An 18699-nucleotide genomic window follows, 5' to 3' on the forward strand; every position below is an offset into this window, starting at 1 on the left:
CTCCAATTTATAAAAAAGGTGACAAGTTAGATCCTGACAATTATAGACCAATTAGTCTAACATCCATTGCGGCTAAATTGATGGAATCAGTTATTCGCGAATCGGTTATGAACTTTCTCTTAAACAATAATAGAATTCCTATTTCCCAGCACGGTTTTGTACCTGGAAGATCGGTAGTTACTAATATGTTAACATGTGTTAATGACTGGTCTCTTTGTTTGGACAGTAATCAACCTGTCGATATTATATATTTAGACTTTGCTAAGGCTTTTGATCGAGTTCCTCATAAGAGACTACTATTTAAGCTTGAACATAACGGTATTAGAGGAAACTTACTTGAGTGGATTAAAGGATTTTTAATAAACCGTAAATTTTGTGTACGCGTTGGTGACTGTTATTCCTCAATGTTTAGTGTATACAGTGGCGTTCCGCAGGGTTCAGTGTTGGGGCCGATTTTGTTCCTAGTGTACGTTGCTGATCTGCCAATTCACCTTAAAAGTAACATGTCGCTTTTCGCTGATGACACAAAGTTATATGCAAATCCCTTTTCTGGTTACAATCAATTACAGACCGACCTTCAAGAGGTTGCTAAGTGGGTAGACGATTGGTGCTTGCAATTAAACACATCCAAGTGTGCAGTTCTACATTTAGGTAAAAACAATCCAAGGAATCGGTATGTACTTTCAAATGTTTCTCTAAAAACTGTTTCGCAGCAAAAAGACTTGGGTGTACTTGTGACGGAAACATTATCTTGGTCTGAACATATCCAGTCGGTATGCAATAAAGCTAGAACATCAGTTTACTTATTATCTAAGACTTTCTCTAAGATATCGCCAAAAAATCTTGTTGCTCTCTTTAGTGTATATGTAAGACCTATTTTAGAGTTTGCCGGACCCGTGTGGAATGTCGACTGGCAAAGGGATTCTGATCGACTTGAATCTGTGCAAAGATGGGCAACAAGAATTCCTTATGGCCGTCGTCGTCCTTCCTACGAAGAACGGTTAACCTACTTAAATTATCCTACATTTATGGACCGACGACTTCGTGGGGATTTAATAATTGCTTATAGAGCGTTACAGGGAAGGTTTGGGATAGATCTATCACATCTCTTCCCTTTGAGTAACGACCTTAGATTGCGGGGTCATCCATACAAATTAGCCAGACAACAGTTTCACAGTAAATGTCGTGAGAACTCTATATCCAATAGAATATTTTATACCTGGAACTCACTTCCACACGACGTCGTCGGGGCTGTATCTGTAAATTGCTTCAAAAATAAATATGACTCTTTTAGTTCTGTACCACGGGAACAATAATTTTTCTTTTCTTAAATTAAATTAATTTATAAGTCGTATGTAGTCTTAAGTTTAGGTTTCTTTTTGCATAGTTCTTTTTAGTAAAATGGAGCTATATAGGTCCTAGACCTCGGCTCCTTTTCCTTCTTTAATAATAATAATAATAATAATAATAATACCCAAGTTTAATACCCAAGGATCAAAATAACACCCAAGATCCATCCAAGTACCGCCCAATTACTTGTCTTCCAACTTTGTATAAATTGGTCACATCCTGTGTAACCCGGCGTATCTACCAACACTGTGCTCTAAACAATATCATAGAGCCTCAACAGAAAGGATGCGCTAAGGGTTCCATGGGTTGCAAAGAACAGCTTATCATCGACTCAGTCATTTCTAACCAGGCATTCACTAAAAAAAGGAACCTTTTTACTGCTTTTATTGACTATAAAAAGGCCTTTGATTCAGTACCGCATGAATGGCTAATAGATATATTGAAAATATACAAAGTAGATGATAACATAGTGACCTTTTTAAGGCATATAATGAGAGATTGGAAGACTAAAATTCACCTCCAAATACCTGGTGAACACAATATCGAAACCGAAAATATCGCAATCAACCGGGGCCTATTTCAAGGAGACTCGTTGAGTCCATTGTGGTTCTGTTTAGCTTTGAACCCCCTTTCCCAGCTATTAAACTCCACTGACTCAGGTTTTAGCATTAAAAGCAATAATACTGTGGTAGCGAAGCTCAATCATCTGTTGTATATGGATGATTTGAAATTAATGGCTTCCACTCGAGAACACCTAGAAGAGATGCTAAAAACTGTAGAAACATTTTCTAATGATATTAGTATGCAGTTCGGTCTAGACAAGTGCCGTGTTTTGAATATAGTCAGAGGAAAGGTACAGCCCGGTGGATTCGATATGCAAAATGGCCAGAACATCGAGGCCATGGGTGACAACGATATGTACAAATATCTTGGAGTAAAGCAGGCGCGGAAAATTGACCATAAGCAAATGAAAACTGAGATAACTACTGAGTTTATAAGAAGGGTTAAACAGCTGCTTCGTTCACAGCTTAACAGTAAAAATTTGTTTAAGGCACTAAACACCTACGCTTGTTCCGCGCTTAGCTATTCATTTGGTATTGTTAAGTGGACAAAAACGGATATAGAAAATCTTCAGCGAAAAGTACGAACACACCTCACAAAGGCACAAAAACACCACCCTAAAAGTGCAGTAGAACGAACGACATTACCCCGGTATTTAGGAGGAAGAGGACTTATGGATATAGGTGAGCAATTAGATAAACAAATTGCTAATTTAAGAACATATTTTCAGATGCAGGCTGAGACATCTACTCTACATCGCGCTATCTGCGCAGTAGATGACACAACACCGATCAAACTGAGGGAAGCAGAACTGCGCATAAACCACCTTACTAAGGACGAAAAAGTGCGCGCCTGGATGAGTAAACCTTTGCACGGGCGACATCCCAATGAGGTCAGCCAAGATTATGTCGACAATATAGCGTCGAACTACTGGTTGACATCAGGAAAGATGTTCCCTGAAACGGAGGGTTCATTACTGGCCATTCAGGATCAGGTTATACCAACCAGAAACTACCTGAAATATATCATCAAAGACCCTCAGGTTCAAAACGACAAATGCCGATATGGATGTCAAGCCCAAGAAACCATCCAACATCTTACAGGGGGCTGCCAGGCATTTGCTGCAACTGAATACAAGGAACGGCATGACGCAGTGGGAAAAATCCTTCATCAAGAGATAGCTATCAAGCTGGGACTTCTCCAAACGGACCATCTCCCATATTATGAATACGTCCCTGAGAGTATGCTTGAGGATGGCAACTACAAGCTATACTGGGACCGCACTGTGCTCACAGACCAAACAGTGGCACATAATAGACCAGATCTCGTACTAGTTAATAAATTAACAAGACAAACAACACTAATTGATGTGGCGATACCTAACAACAATAATCTACGTAGTAAATTCACTGAAAAGATCGCGAAGTACAGAGATCTAGAAATTCAAATACGAAGGCAATGGAGAATGCAAAGTACCCAGACGATACCTATTGTTATGTCTACTACTGGAGTCATTCCGAAGAACCTCCTCGAAAGCATAAAAAGGCTGGGTCTAAATGAACATCTTTACAAGACCATGCAGAAAGCTGTACTACTCGCAACGGCCAGATGTGTACGAAAATTTTTGGGAGATACACCTGCATACCAAGTCACCTAGGGCTCGAAAACACGGAAAGAGTCCCACCAGAGCTCAATCCTTTTGATACCGTAGGTATCTGGGATGAGTCAATTTTCCCCTTAGAGGGAGTGTGAGCCGTATGGCTAAATCTGGATAATAATAATAATTTCAAATCTTGAACGGGTTGCATGTGAGAGTTCATTTTAAATGAAGTAAAAGTCAGACTTACTCTCAATCTTTATTATAACTTCCGACGACCGGTTTCGCTCTTTAAAATTTGTGGAGCATCTTCAGGTCAAAGGTAACAAGTTACAAAATGCTACAAACAAAAACCAGAGTTAGGACATTGTCTGGTTGTAAAAGATGCTAAAGATCCATAAGATCAAGCCAATGTTGAATAACATACATAAAAGTAGCGAAACAGCATACCAATGCACATGCATGCAATCATGGGGGGGTGATAAAACTTCCCCCAAGCGCACAAACATGTGCAGAAGCATGCTATATATAATCATGCAATCATAACGTGTCGTACTTACATTCGGATACAAGGTGCTACCAACTCAGTATTCATTATCATGATGTTTCTGTTGAAGTTATGTTAACGGGATATGGTGGAATAGACGGAGGATGCAGCAAAGGTAAACAAATTTATGGGATTAAGGAATTCTTGAGGGTGATGAGATAGTTGGTGTAAGTCAACCAACAAATCTGTGCCTGTTATAATGTTTGTGTAGATCAAATTAGTGAATGACATATATACAATTTTAATGTGTGTTGATTTTAAAGATTTTGTTTTAATTTTATTTATATTTATATATATTAAAGAATTCTATTTATTAGTAGATGTAAGTTGACAACGTTTGGATCACAAATGTAGCGAGTATTTATTGTGTATGTAAGAACTGGATGTGCAGTTGCAAACTGAATATTTAAGGTCCGTACTTGATCTTTGACGAGTACTGCTCGTGTAGGATTATTGTTCGCCTAAGAGTAGGTATTTGATCTACACAAACATTATAACAGGCACAGATTTGTTGGTTGACTTACACCAACTATCTCATCACCCTCAAGAATTCCTTAATCCCATAAATTTGTTTACCTTTGCTGCATCCTCCGTCTATTCCACCATATCCCGTTAACATAACTTCAACAGAAACATCATGATAATGAATACTGAGTTGGTAGCACCTTGTATCCGAATGTAAGTACGACACGTTATGATTGCATGATTATATATAGTATGCTTCTGCACATGTTTGTGCGCTTGGGGGAAGTTTTACCACTCCCCCATGATTGCATGCATGTGCATTGGTATGCTGTTTCGCTACTTTTATGTATGTTATTCAACATTGGCTTGATCTTATGGATCTTTAGCATCTTTTACAACCAGACAATGTCCTAACTCTGGTTTTTGTTTGTAGCATTTTGTAACTTGTTACCTTTGACCTGATGATGCTCTACAAATTTTAAAGAGCGAAACCGGTCGTCGGAAGTTATAATAAAGATTGAGAGTAAGTCTGACTTTTACTTCATTCATATATTTATTTCGTTGAAATCATATAAGGTGAGTCGGGGTAAGATCGAATCTGGGGGAAGACCGTCCACAGTCGCTGTAACTCGGATTACTTCGTAAAATCACGTCACCGTTAGTGCTTTCGCTTGCTTTACGGATTAGTTGGATGGTACCAAAGTTGGAGCGTGCTTACTTACACTTATTTTAGGAAGTGAATATTCTTAGATTTAGTGTGTTTTTTTAACTAAAGGACATCGCACACATCTTATGGAAAATATAATGTCACTCAAATTCAATAAAATTTATACGAATAGATTCGTTTTAACTTAACGGTCAAATCTTATCATTGTGCCAACTCTTAATTATGATTAATTACGGCGCAAATTGCAATTAAAGTTTATCGAAATCACATTTTTGGAGTCAGTAAAAGTGTCAGTTACAAGCACTATTGCTCTGGGTGCTATTCAAAAGAGCTTGAACCCCGCTGGGCCTAAGCGGATTAGTGAAACTAATCCGCTGATTTATGGAGTACCGACAATTTGGGTATTTTAAAATATTTTTTCTCTCTCTAACTTATGTACGTACCCATTTGACTTCAGATTTATTTATATCAATTTCTGCTCTTATTATTGAAAATATAGAGTTGGCGCAATGATAAGATTTGACCGTTAATTTAAAACGAATCTATTCGTATAAATTTTATTGAATTTGAGTGACATTATATTTTCCATAAGATGTGTGCGATGTCCTTTAGCTATTCGGTCTTGTCCCACAGAAAATAAATCCTTATTCGAGGTAAACACATTGAATGATGAATACCTGGTAAAATGCTTAAAACATAAGCATAACAGTGCCCAGTTTTTTTGGCCCGAGCAACCCGACGAAGATACTGTAACGAAAGATACAATTGTAATGATTTTACCAGAACCTGAAAAAGATCGTCGAGGCTCATATATGACTTTCATTATTGAATATTCTGGCATGAACTTGTGCTAAAATTATTAATGTTGTATTTTTTAAGTTTCACCAGAAATTACTTTTTATTTTGTAGTTACTTAAGCACACATTTAGTTATAATGGGACTTTCCTTTATGTCCAGTTTTGTTCATAAGCATTACATTATTTCTTGTTATATACTGACTTAAATAAAATACTAAATTACTGCCATCGTTTGCACAGACCATTTTTATTTCTCATTGGGGAAGACCGGAATTCGAACTTCCACCTTATTAGGACAAATGAATGTTCTGTACAATTTTGACCTCTTGTTCGGTCTTGCCCCATAAGTAGGTATAAGATCGCACACTGACTATATATTATTATTTTTAATATTTCAGTAATACGGTTTTGTTAACTATAAATGTAACCTTGTAGATCAGTGGTTCCCAACCTTTTATGTCTGGCGACCCACCTTCTGATGTTTTTTCGTATTCGCGATCCATCCCTCACCAGTGATATAATATATATAATGTTCGCTTCTCAGCTACTGTAAGGAGTGCCATCCACGAGCACAGATAGGGACGCGCTTGCCGCTTCCAGTCAAACTGATACAGTGTCAATGGAAACAAACCAAAACGAAGAAGACGCCGAAGAAGCCGTGTTACCTGAAAACCAGGTAACACCATACAGAAAACCGCCTGTAATTAAGTTACAGAGTGTCAGCGAGACAGGGGCTATTCTTACCATAGCCCAGGGCAAAGGCATCATCACCACAAACAAAATCTCCAGAAGTGGCAGAGAGACGCTCATCCAGGCTAAAAGCCCGGATGACTACAGAAAGATGACAAGGATAGTGGAGGAATATGCAGAAGCATACGCCGCCAAAGAGAAAAAGAGGCTACAATGGATAGCCTTTCCACTCGACGAAGACAGGAAACCAAAATTAGTGTTACGAGGATTGCCCACGAATACCACCGAGAAGGCAATCCAAGAAGACATGGCAAACCAATATGGAATAACCTGCCACACAGCACGTAACATGTCTACGAGAGTAGGGAAAAGGAGGCCACTACCCATGTTTGTCATGACACTGGATCAGGAAGACGTGGAAAAAGCAAAGCGGGTAACGAACCTGTGCCACATGAAAGTTGTGGTAGAGGACCTACACAAGGCAGCAGGACCGACGCAGTGCTTCAACTGCCAAGGGTACCATCACGCCCAGAACTCGTGTCACAAGGACCCGAGATGTGTGAAGTGCGGCGAAGAACACCACTCAAAGCAGTGCCAGAGAGCCAGAGAAGTCAAGGCAACGTGTGCCAACTGCAATGGGAGCCACCCAGCCAACTACAGAGGATGTCCTAGGTGCCCAACCTGGGGGAGGCCTCCACCACAGAGGTCACAACAGCGACCACCACCAAACCGAAGACAGCAGGCAACCGGGGTATCCTACGCGCAAGCCACGCAGGGAGACCAACCAGCGCAGAACAACACACCGTCCAACCGACCAACCCTCCCAGACGAAGAGTACCTAGTCAGGATGGTCACAAACATCGTGACTAAGGTAGTCCAAGAGGTGATACTCAGCACCAGGCAGGCACAGAACTAATGGCAGAGAGGGGATACTTGAGGATAGGCTCCTGGAACCCGGGCGGCATAACCACAAATCAGAACATACTAGATGAACTCGCCAACAGATACGAGATGGACATCGTAGCAATTCAGGAAACAAAACTGACCAACAACTTCAACCTAAAGTTTCCTGGATACGACGTATATAGGAACGACCTCACTAGAAGATCAGGAGGAACGGCCATCCTAGTAAAGAAGGGTATTAGACACACCAGTTACACTACTCCACCACTGGTCAACATGGAAGCCACAACAATAGAAGTTAACATGAGGCAAGGCGCAATAAGGATCACATCAGCCTACGTAAGACCACAAGACCCTTTAATGGACGATGACCTAGATGCGTTCCTAAACATCGCCGAACCATCCATCATAATAGGAGACCTGAATGCAAGATCCCCCAACTGGAACGACAGAGCTACGAACAGGAATGGACGACTACTAAACAGATACATAGAAAATAACGAAGACACAATAGCAATGGGCCCAGAAGAACCTACCCACTACCCAGGAAACGCACTTCCGACACACATCGACTTAGTTGTAGCCAAAAACCTAGGACTGCAATCAGAATTAATCACGCTGGACGAAGGATCAACTGACCACCACCCCATCCTATTAGAAATCGGAACATGGGAAGAGACAAACCCGCCAAAAAGAACAAAAAAGAAAATAAAGTGGACTAACTACAAAAGGTTAGTAAGTGAAGGAATAAACATAGTGCCAGTAATAAACAATCCAGAAGAAATAGAAGGAAAAGTCCTAGAGTTCGAAAATATCATCCAAGAGGCAATTAGAAACAGCACAACAGAGGAAGATGTCGAGATATTCATGGGAAGGTTCAAAGACATACCACAAGAAACACAAGAGTTGATAAGGGAAAAAAATAGAGCAAAGAAAACAGCAAAAAGAACAAGAAACAGAGTAGATAAATCCTGGGCAAATACTTTAAATAGGGAGGTCCAAACGGCCCTAAAACTCCACCGTAGCGAAAAATGGGACAACTTTGTACAAGAGATGGAAGAACAAGACTCAAACATGAGAAATGTCTGGAAGCTCCAGAAAATGTTGAGAAGCGACAGGAAACCCATCCCCCCACTACATGGAAGATACGGCATGGTATACACCATAGAAGACAAAGCAGAGGCAATGAGGACTACACTCGAAGATGAATGCAGACTGAACTTCCACCAAGATGAAGACGACGACTTCCTGGAAGAAGTCGAAGAACAAGAAGAAGGACCAGAAGACCCAGAGGACTTCATCCCCCCAACATCACCGGAAGAAATCAATGAACATATCAAAAATAGTTCACCGAGAAAAGCGCCTGGCCTCGACGAAATAACCAACAGAGCCCTAAAATATTTGCCCAGAAAAGCTATAGTGTATTTCACAAATATTATAAACGCAATATTAAGATTCAAGACATTCCCAAACAGATGGAAAGAGGCCCGTGTCATCATGATTCCAAAACCTGGCAAGAATCACACATTCCCACAGAACTACAGGCCAATCAGCTTACTTCCAGCGATCAGCAAGATAGTGGAAAGAGTCATCCTCAGCAGACTGCAAGCGGAAACAACCCGACTAAATATCATCCCAGAGGCTCAATTCGGATTTAGAGCAGAGCACTCCAGCGAACTACAAGTCCTCAGGCTAACCGAGTACATAGCAGCCGGTTTCAATGATAAGCAGTACACTGGAGCAGCGTTCCTGGATGTAAGCAAGGCATTCGACAGAGTCTGGCACAAGGGGCTCCTATTCAAAATGCGGGATTACGGGTACAGCGGAGCGATGACGAGGCTAATCTCGTCGTACTTGGGCGGCCGGAGGTTCAGGATTCGGATAGGACAAGTCCTGTCCGAACTCGGAATCCCGGAGGCTGGAGTACCACAGGGAGCGGTCTTGTCACCCCTGCTGTACACGATATACACCGCAGATGTACCTAGAACACCAGGTACCCTCATGAGCCTCTACGCCGACGATACAGCAATAGCGGCCAAGCATAGAAACGCAGATATAGCAGTGACCAACCTACAAACTGCACTAGAAGAAATTGAAGCATGGTGTATCAAATGGAAGATAGCCATAAATTCAGAGAAAACACAAGCGGTTCTATACAAGAAAGGGAGACAGCAGCCAGAGGAACAATTGAGGGTGCAGAACAGGCCCATCGAGTGGAAAAACGAAGCCAAATACCTAGGAGTCATTATGGATAAAGGATTAACCTTCCAAAAACACGTAGAAGCCACAGTCCAGAAGGCCAACATAGCAAGAGCGAATCTAAGAGGACTCACAGGCAGAAAAAGTAAACTAACACTCAAAACAAGGTTAAGATTGATAAATAGTATAATCCTACCGGTATTAACTTATGCGTCTCTCGCATGGGGACACGTATGTAATACACACAAGAAGAAGATCCAAGCAGTCCATAACAACAGCTTGAGGGAGGCCGTCAGAGTCCCAAGATATGTAGCTGAAAGATTCCTGTTCAGAGAACTCCAACAGGTGAGAGTCACAGAAACCATGACAGACAAGGCAAGGGTCAAATTCGCAGAATTAGAACATCACCCAAATTACATACTGCGAGAGACGCTAAGATACGACGAGTTCCACCGATGGAAGCACAGACGCCCGAAACAACAAATTATAGGATAAACTAAAAGTGATAAGTGATAGTAGTGTGTTCGTAGCTCGAAACAAGTGCCGAAGATAGCGTTACCCACGAAGTCCAAGTACCACGACCACCTCCAAGGTAAGCAAATATTAGAAAATTAGAAGGGCCTTAAGCCCCCAAAAAAATTCATATAAAATAAAAAAATGGCGAAAGCCCCCAAAAAAATTAAAAAAACCAAAAACACAAAAAAATTAGAGCATCGAGTCATCGGGCGGGGCCCAGCAGGGCCCAACAGGGCTCAGTGGGGCTCGGCACGATGACTCGGGGCCCAAGCAAGCAATTTTTAGTACCGCGGATAAGTTATTAAGAAGATAAAGGCATAGAGCGCATCACGCTGGGCCTAGTTTTTTGCATTCGATTAGGATACCACAGTGGAATCTTATTACCCAGGGTTCCATTGTGAAGAGCATTTGGCTACGATAGTTGTGCCTCCATCGCGCATCAGCGTGCTATGGGGGGGAAAGGGATGGCCTGGGGCATTGGAGCGAGGTGGGGTGATCCCTGTATAACTCGGGTCAAAACACCTCGCCCCAATGACTTGTTACACCCGAATGTACTCCTTCGAGAGGGTGAACAAATCCCACAGGTCGGGTTAAATCAAATTGCTTGCTTGCTTGCTTGCTACTGTAAGAGCCACGCCGCGACCCACACCCACTAGTGGGTCGCAACCCACCGGTTGGGAAATGCTGTTGTAGATAAATAGAGTATGTCTTGAAAGTAGAGTATGTATATTATTATAATTCTATGCCTAATTTTCATTTTACAATTGTCAGACAAATTTCATGTTTACATTTTTTGGTGCGATCTTACCCCGACTCACCTTAATAGAAGTATAATTTAGAAGTTAACTTCTTACGTGCGTACAAAGTACACACATATACCTATTCTTTTTTTTTACATTTGATAGGATTTTTGTCCGTTATATCCGAAGTCCGTTAAATAGAGGTCCGTTCTATCGAGGTTTTACTGTACTCTATATTTTGCCATTCGGCTTGTATGGTCGTTCCGTTCTACTCTTCTCTTTCTTACGCAGTCTTTGGTGTTCTTCACTTAATTTGCATCTCCTTCGTATATCTGTATACTCTGTATACATATATATATCTGTGTACTTCTAGCTCTGTCCCATTATCTCTTACCATCGATTTTACTAAGGGTTTTCATCTCTGCTATTGCTATCATTCTTTTTGTTTTTTGTGTCTGATTGTGATTCTGCCGCATATGGCATTATTGGTCTGATGACTGTTTTGTAAATTGTTTCGTTCAGGTATCCTGTGGCTCTCTTTGCTCTATTTACTTGAACTTCCACTACCTTTTCGAGCTTTCCGTCTACACAGTGTGATTCCTAGATGTTTAGACTCCATCACTTGTTCAATTGTCTGACCCTCCAACTCCAATTTACATCTTTGTAGATTTGCTGTTATAACCATGCATGTTGTCATTAATTTTAGGGAATTTAACATGTTAAATTTTCTGGCTGTTATAATAAATTGTTGCAACATACATTCAAAATTATTTTCACTTTGAAAGATTATCTACTATTGCGTCGTCAGCCTCTCAGATTATTTTAAGTTGTTTTTCTCCCATGTGGTATCCTTATTTTGTTCTTACTGTTTAATTCCTTCATCCATGATCAGGTTAAACAATAGAGGACTCAGAAAATCCCCCTCAGAGAATTCCCCCCCCCCATTACTGATTTCAATTGGGTCAGTTAGTTCTTCTTCTGCTTTTACTTTCATTGTGTTGAAAGGTGTAAGGTCCACGAAACATAAATATACGGATCTGTGGTATTCTAGTAATTTCTCTTTCACTTGCTTCATGATAAATATAATGTCGGTGCTCTAATTTTAGTGTTATTTTTAATTTACCTTTGTCTCCCTTTGTGAATAATAAATAATTGTATTATATTATTTCTTAAGAAATAAAGAAGTCTTCATAAGAAATGGAATACAATCAAAACCAGAAAATTGGAATATCTCGGACATGTTACACGTGGAGAGAGATACAACGTGCTCCAACTCATAATGCAGGGAAAAATTCAAGGAAAAAGGAGCATAGGGAGACGCAGAATATCGTGGCTGCGCAACCTGAGAGAATGGTACGGATGTACATCAAATGAACTTTTCAGAGCAGCCGTCTCCAAAGTCCGAATAGCTATGATGATTGCCGACCTCCGTCGCAGAGACGGCACTTGAAGAAGAAGAGTTCTTAATTTATTTTGATTGTGTACACCTATATATTTTTTTCAGAATTACACTATGAACTATTGGATTGAAAAAGGAGCTGATAGGAAGAAGCTGGTAATGGGAATGCCTACATATGGACAGTCATTCTCCTTGAGCGATAATAAAAATCATGGTTTAAATGTGCCAACGTACGGAGGTGGAGAAGCTGGAGAAGAAACTAGAGCACGAGGTTTCCTGGCTTACTACGAGGTAAGAATGCTTAGATATAACATACAGTTCATAGTTTTTCCGCAAATGATCAACAAATTCGTCTCTTTAGATATGCAGGAATATTATCCAGAAAGACTGGACTGTTGTAAGGGATAAGAAGGGCAGAATGGGACCGTACGCTTACCACAGAGACCAGTGGGTGTCTTTCGATGACATCGGTGTGATACGCCACAAATCTGAGTATATTCGTGCCATGGGACTGGGTGGTGGAATGATCTGGGCTCTGGATCTTGACGACTTCAAAAATCTTTGCGGTTGTGAGGAATATCCTCTTCTAAAAACGATTAATAGAGTTTTGAGGAACTATAGAGTACCAGATCCAAGATGTGTATTAGGTAAGTAATTCTTAGATTAAGAAAATATCATAAAGCTACACAACTTGAAGATCTCGAACTTTCTTGTTACACTTAATTAACCAATATTTAACAGCTAATCATTAAAGCTCTCTATAAAAGATGTGTTTTATATTGTGTGTGGAATTATTAAAATATTCAGTAGTTTTCAAACATTTATTGACAATCACATTCTAGACCAGGGTGGATCTGTGAAAAAACGTCTATTTTTGGATGAGCGAGGTGGCATTCGGATTTTTGCATATAAAGTTAGGTGACAACTTCAACAATAATAATTGACTTATGCTCCTTCTCAAATATGCCCGGAACATTAATAAAAAAATTAAAATATTTAAAAATTTCGAAAATCATCGATTTTTTTCTACTTTCTTTGCTTATAAGTACCTTTAAAACGATTCATTTTGGAACAAAGTCGTAGGGAATAAAATAAAGTTAATTGAATTTTGTATGATAAACGACTGGTTAAAAATGTCTTAAATTATTACCCTTTCTGCAAAATAGCAATAAATACAAAATAAGGGGGCAAAATAAGCCTGTTTTTATTCAATGTTTTTCAACCATTTTGGTTGCACTTAAGGTACTAGTACACTTTAGAAGACCAAAAATAAGCATTTTTTCAAGATTTTTTTTCTCAGAAACTTTATTAAAAATGAACATAAAACTTTTTACATATTAATATCTAACTCTTAAAGAATACAAAAAATATATCTTTTTGCATTTATGCACATACACTAATATTGTAGAGGGTGCCAAAGTCGAGGCCTCGAAAAAAAGTAGTTCCGATGGCGGACAGTTAATCTCAGGATTGGGATCCCTGAAACAAAAAAATCGTACGTCATCTGAAAAAGGAAGGTTTTTTACGTGACAATTTACCACCGTTAGGGAAAAATTCCGCAAAACAAAGATTTTACGCAAATTTGAAAACATTTTGTGAAAAAATCGCCCGTTTTCTTTCAGTTTTTCATGGTTAAAAAATATTTATTTTTTATTTATTTTTTTGGTCAAATTGTGGTAAATTGTCACGTAAGAAACCTTTCTCTTTCAAATGCAGTACGATTTTTTTGTTTCAGATATCCCAATCCTGAGATTAACTGTCCGCCAACATTTTTCGAGGCCTCGACTTTTGCGCCCTCTATAATATTAGTGTACGTGCATAAATGAAAAAGGTATATTTTTTGTACTCTCTAAGAGTTAGATATTAATATGTAAAAAGTTTTATGTTCATTTTTAATAAAGGTTTTGAGAAAAAAATTCTTGAAAAAAATGATTTTGGTCTTCTAAAGTGTACTAGTACCTTAAAACTTTCGTAATTCGCTTAGAAAATTCTTACAACATGCTTAAATCGTTCATTAAATTTCATTAAAATCGACCTGATAGATTTCTGAAGAAAAACCTTTCTGAAGAAAAAGTAGACTATTTAGAAGTTTGCTAATTTTTATACATATAAAGAGGTTATCTACCTATCTAATACACTTCACAGAATTAAAATCAAATCGGATTATTTAAGCGGCCTCAGCACTGTTTTAAAGTTATAAACAATTTTTTGGCTTATAAACAAATACAGTGAGAACGTTTGAGTTGGCATAAATTCATTTTCTCGAGAATTGGCGTCTCTGGAGATAAACCCCGAAACAGGTCGATTTTTATTTTTAAATTCTAATTTTTTGGTATATATATCATACTAGTGACGTCATCCATCTGGGCGTGATGACGTAATCGATGATTTTTTTTAATGAGAATAAATGCAGTGTGATAGCTCAATTGAAAGGCTATTCAATTTTGTATTCACTAATATAAACATTAACATAATTATTTATACAGGGTTTGAATTAAAAAAAAATTGAATTAAATTAATTCCAATATTTAGATTACGTCATTACACCCAGATGGATGACGTCACTAGTATGATATTTATGCCAAAAAATTATAATTTAAAAATAAAAATCGATCTGTTTCGGGATTTATCTCGAGTCGCCCATTCTCAAGAAAATAAATTTATTCCAACTCAAACGTCCTCACTGTATTTGTTTATGAGCCAAAACATTGTTTATAATTTTAAAACAGTGCTGAGGCCGCTTAAATAATCCGATTTTAATTCTGTAAAGTGTATTAGATAGGTAGAGGACCTCTTTATATGTAAAAAAATTAGCAAACTTCTAAATGGTCTACTTTTTGTTCAGAAAGTTTTTAAAAATTTGAACTTTAAAAAAAATTAGAATAGGTCGATTTTAATGACATTTGGTGGACGGTTTAAGTATATTGTAAGAATTTTTTAGCGAATTATGAAGGTTGTAAGTGCAACCAAAGTGGTTGAAAAACATTGAACAAAAACAGGATTATTTTGCCCCCTTATTTTGTATTTATTGCTATTTTGCAGAAAGGGTACTAATTTAAGACATTTTTAACTAGTCGTATATTATACAAAATTCAATTATTTTTATTTACCTTCGGTACGACTTTGTTGTAAAATAAATCGTTTTAAAGTTATAAGCAATGAAAGTAGAAAAAAATCGATATTTTTCGAAATTTTTAAATATTTAAATTTTTTATTAATGTTCCGGGCATATTTGAGAAGGAGCATAAGTCAATTATAATTATTGAAGTTGTCAGCTAACTTTATCTGCAAAAATCCGAATGCCACCTCTCACATCCACCTCAAAACAGATCCGCCCTGGTCTATTCTTACAAGTATATTGGCAAATATGAATTTCGTGTGTCTGATGACATTCAGGCAATCATGGAAAGTGACATAGTGTACACTAGCAGTATCTTCTTCTTTTAATTCCATGACCGTTATCGATCGTTGGATATTATGTTAGCCACCATATTCGCTACCGTGGCTTTATTGACAGCAGCTCTGAATAATGACACCGAACACCTGGAGATGATCATGAATTTGGTGTTTTTGGTATTAATCTCTAATCCCATGCGCTTACTGTATTCTCCGATTATAGTGACAAGTTGTTGAAGATCTGCTATGTTGTCACAAATTAAGACAGCATCATTAGCAGATCGTATGTTGTTGATCAATACCCCATTCACTTTGATTCCCATCTCTGCATCTTCCAAAGACTCTTGAAATATGGCCTCCGAATAAATGTTAAATAAACGAGGGGAAAGCACACATCCCTGCCGAACACCCCTTCTTATATGTATGGGTTTGGATATAGAATTGTCTATTTTTAATTGTGCTGTCTGATACCAGTACAAGTTTTCAATGCACCGTATATGTGTTTTTGGTCTTTTTGGCAAAGTTTAATGTACAGCGTTAAATAATTAAGATATTTATGCTGGATAATTTGTTGTAAGTATGTATATATAAAGAGTGAAATATTGCATTGAGGGTATTGTAATTCTATGCATTTTAGAGAGTCTTCCATTTGGTTTTACTTTTAGCCTATGGGCTAAATTTAAATCAGTTAAATGGAAAAATTGCAATACCAAAAATGTCCATGCGAATAATTAGTGTATTTTTAAAATCATAAAATGAAAAATAAGTCTAAAAAACGACCTAAAAACTACGTTTTTGATATCACGTATTTAAAACGTGATAAAAATGACATCAATTATGGTGGGACAAATTCACGTGACTATCGACGTCGAAAAAACGTGATAAACTGACGTGGTTTGGAAGTAACACCGAAACAAGCGTGATCTGACAACAACAAGCACAAATTGATCGTGTCAGCAGCGGACCTGAGGGCCTAAAAAATGGCTGCGGTCCGTGCGCAAACCAGATGCGCGAACTCTTCCCGTCAAGTCGACTGTGCCTTCGGGGTGTTCGGTGATAATAATGTAGTGGATTTTCCATACTACTGCCTTAGATTTTTCAGCCATGATGTTCTTCTTCTATTAGGACCGCGTTTACCTTGAATCTTCCCCTGAATGATCAGATGTAAAAAATAATATTTTTTAGGGTGTCTCATAATGTGACCGAAGTATACCATCTTCTTCGTATACTTCTTCTTCTTATATTAGGCCTCTTGACCTGTCCTTAATCGATTTTGAGCTTGTATTCGTAGCTGTGATGTTGACTGCCAGCTATCTCGCCATCTTTAAAGGGCCTTCCTATTGGTCTCCTGCCTGTTTGCTTTGAATCTCTGGCTATACGAGCTATTCTCTCGCTGTCCATACTCGTCACATGCTGATTCCACTTTCATCTTCTCTGTCTTCCCCACCGTACTATGACTTGTATGTTACAGAGAACTCTTATTCTGTCGTTCGGTGTTCTGTCTCTCAGTATTTTCCCAGTTGTTGACCTCAACGCTCTCATTTTTTATGTTCTAGTTTCTCTTAATTTCTGCTGTGTCACATCTTGTTTCTATCGCGTACGTCATGATCGGTCTTACACATGATTTGTAAGTATATGCGTACTTTCCCTTCCAGCCTCATATCTTTATTTCTCCAGATGACATCCTCAGACATCCTGACACGTAATTGGCTTTATTTGCTTGTTTTCGGACGCACTCTTTAACATCCCCGTAACTGCATATTTCGGCTGCCAGATATTCTCGAGGCTTGTTCAATTAGTTCATTGTTAATTACTATTTTGCATCTTATGGGTTCCTTTGACACTACCAGGGATTTGGTCTTAGCTGTTGATATTTTCATGCTCTAGTTCTTCGCCACTGTATTAAAAGTTTATGCCATTCGCAGTAGATTATCCTCGTTATCGGAGATTAAGATTGCGTCATCAGCATAACAGAGGATTTTTATTTAAAAATCCACAAGGAAAAAGTTTTCCTGATTTTTATTTGTTTTTCTGTCACCTTATATCCTTTTCCTGTACTTTTAACGTTTTCTATGATTTTGTACATTACTAAATTAAAAAGCAATGGGCTCAAGTATTCCATCTTGCGTCTATTTATTATAGCTATAGACCAGTTGTGTTTTTGGTTCAGCTGTCAAAAAACCTCCTCATTTCTAATGATGTCGATCCAGCTTACTTTTATTAGTCGTCTGTATATCCATATCTCGAAGGGTGTCAAGCATTTAAGAATAACCTCACTTAAAGTCCACGCTTCTATTACGCGAAGGTCAATATTACGATCGTGACTGCAAAATACATTTCTGTCGTTTCTCATTTTTACAAAGGTAGCTCTGACTTGTCTCTTGATTTCTGCTGTGTCACATCTTGTTTCAATTGCGTACGTCATGATCGGTCTTACACATGATTTGTGTATGTGTACTTTTCCTTCCAGCCTCAAATTTTTATTCCTCCAGATAACATCCTCAGACATCCTGACACGTAATTGGCTTTATTTGCTTGTTTTCGGATGCTCTCTTTAACATCCCCATAACTGCAAATTTCGGCTGCCAGATATTCGAATCTCGAGACTTGTTCAATTAGTTCGTTGTTAATTACTATTTTGCATCTTATGGGTTCTGCATTTTCATGCTGTAGTTCTTCGCCACTGTATTGAAAGTTTATGCCATTAGCTGTAGGTTATCCTCGTTATCGGAGGATTTTTATTTGTTTTTCTGCCATCTTATATCATTTTCCTGTAGATACTTTTAATGTTTTCTATAATTTTGTCCATTACTAAATTAAAAAGCAATGGGCTCAAGTATTCCCTCTTGCGTCTCTTTATTATATCTATAGA

At 38.5% G+C, this 18699-nt stretch overlaps 1 protein-coding gene across 1 annotated transcript in view; it reads left to right on the top strand.

Moving 5' to 3' along the window:
* LOC114327407 (probable chitinase 10) overlaps positions 1 to 18699 on the top strand; it is a 127095-nt gene that overhangs the window by 83689 nt on the left and 24707 nt on the right. The window contains exons 29-30 of the mRNA XM_028276017.2: positions 12537 to 12722; positions 12793 to 13078. Of these exons, the coding sequence (XP_028131818.1) occupies positions 12537 to 12722; positions 12793 to 13078 (472 nt within the window). The remainder of the gene's footprint in view (positions 1 to 12536; positions 12723 to 12792; positions 13079 to 18699) is intronic.

The sequence above is a fragment of the Diabrotica virgifera genome, chromosome 2 (genome assembly GCF_917563875.1).
Source record: "Diabrotica virgifera virgifera chromosome 2, PGI_DIABVI_V3a".
Classification (NCBI taxonomy): Eukaryota; Metazoa; Arthropoda; class Insecta; order Coleoptera; family Chrysomelidae; genus Diabrotica; species Diabrotica virgifera.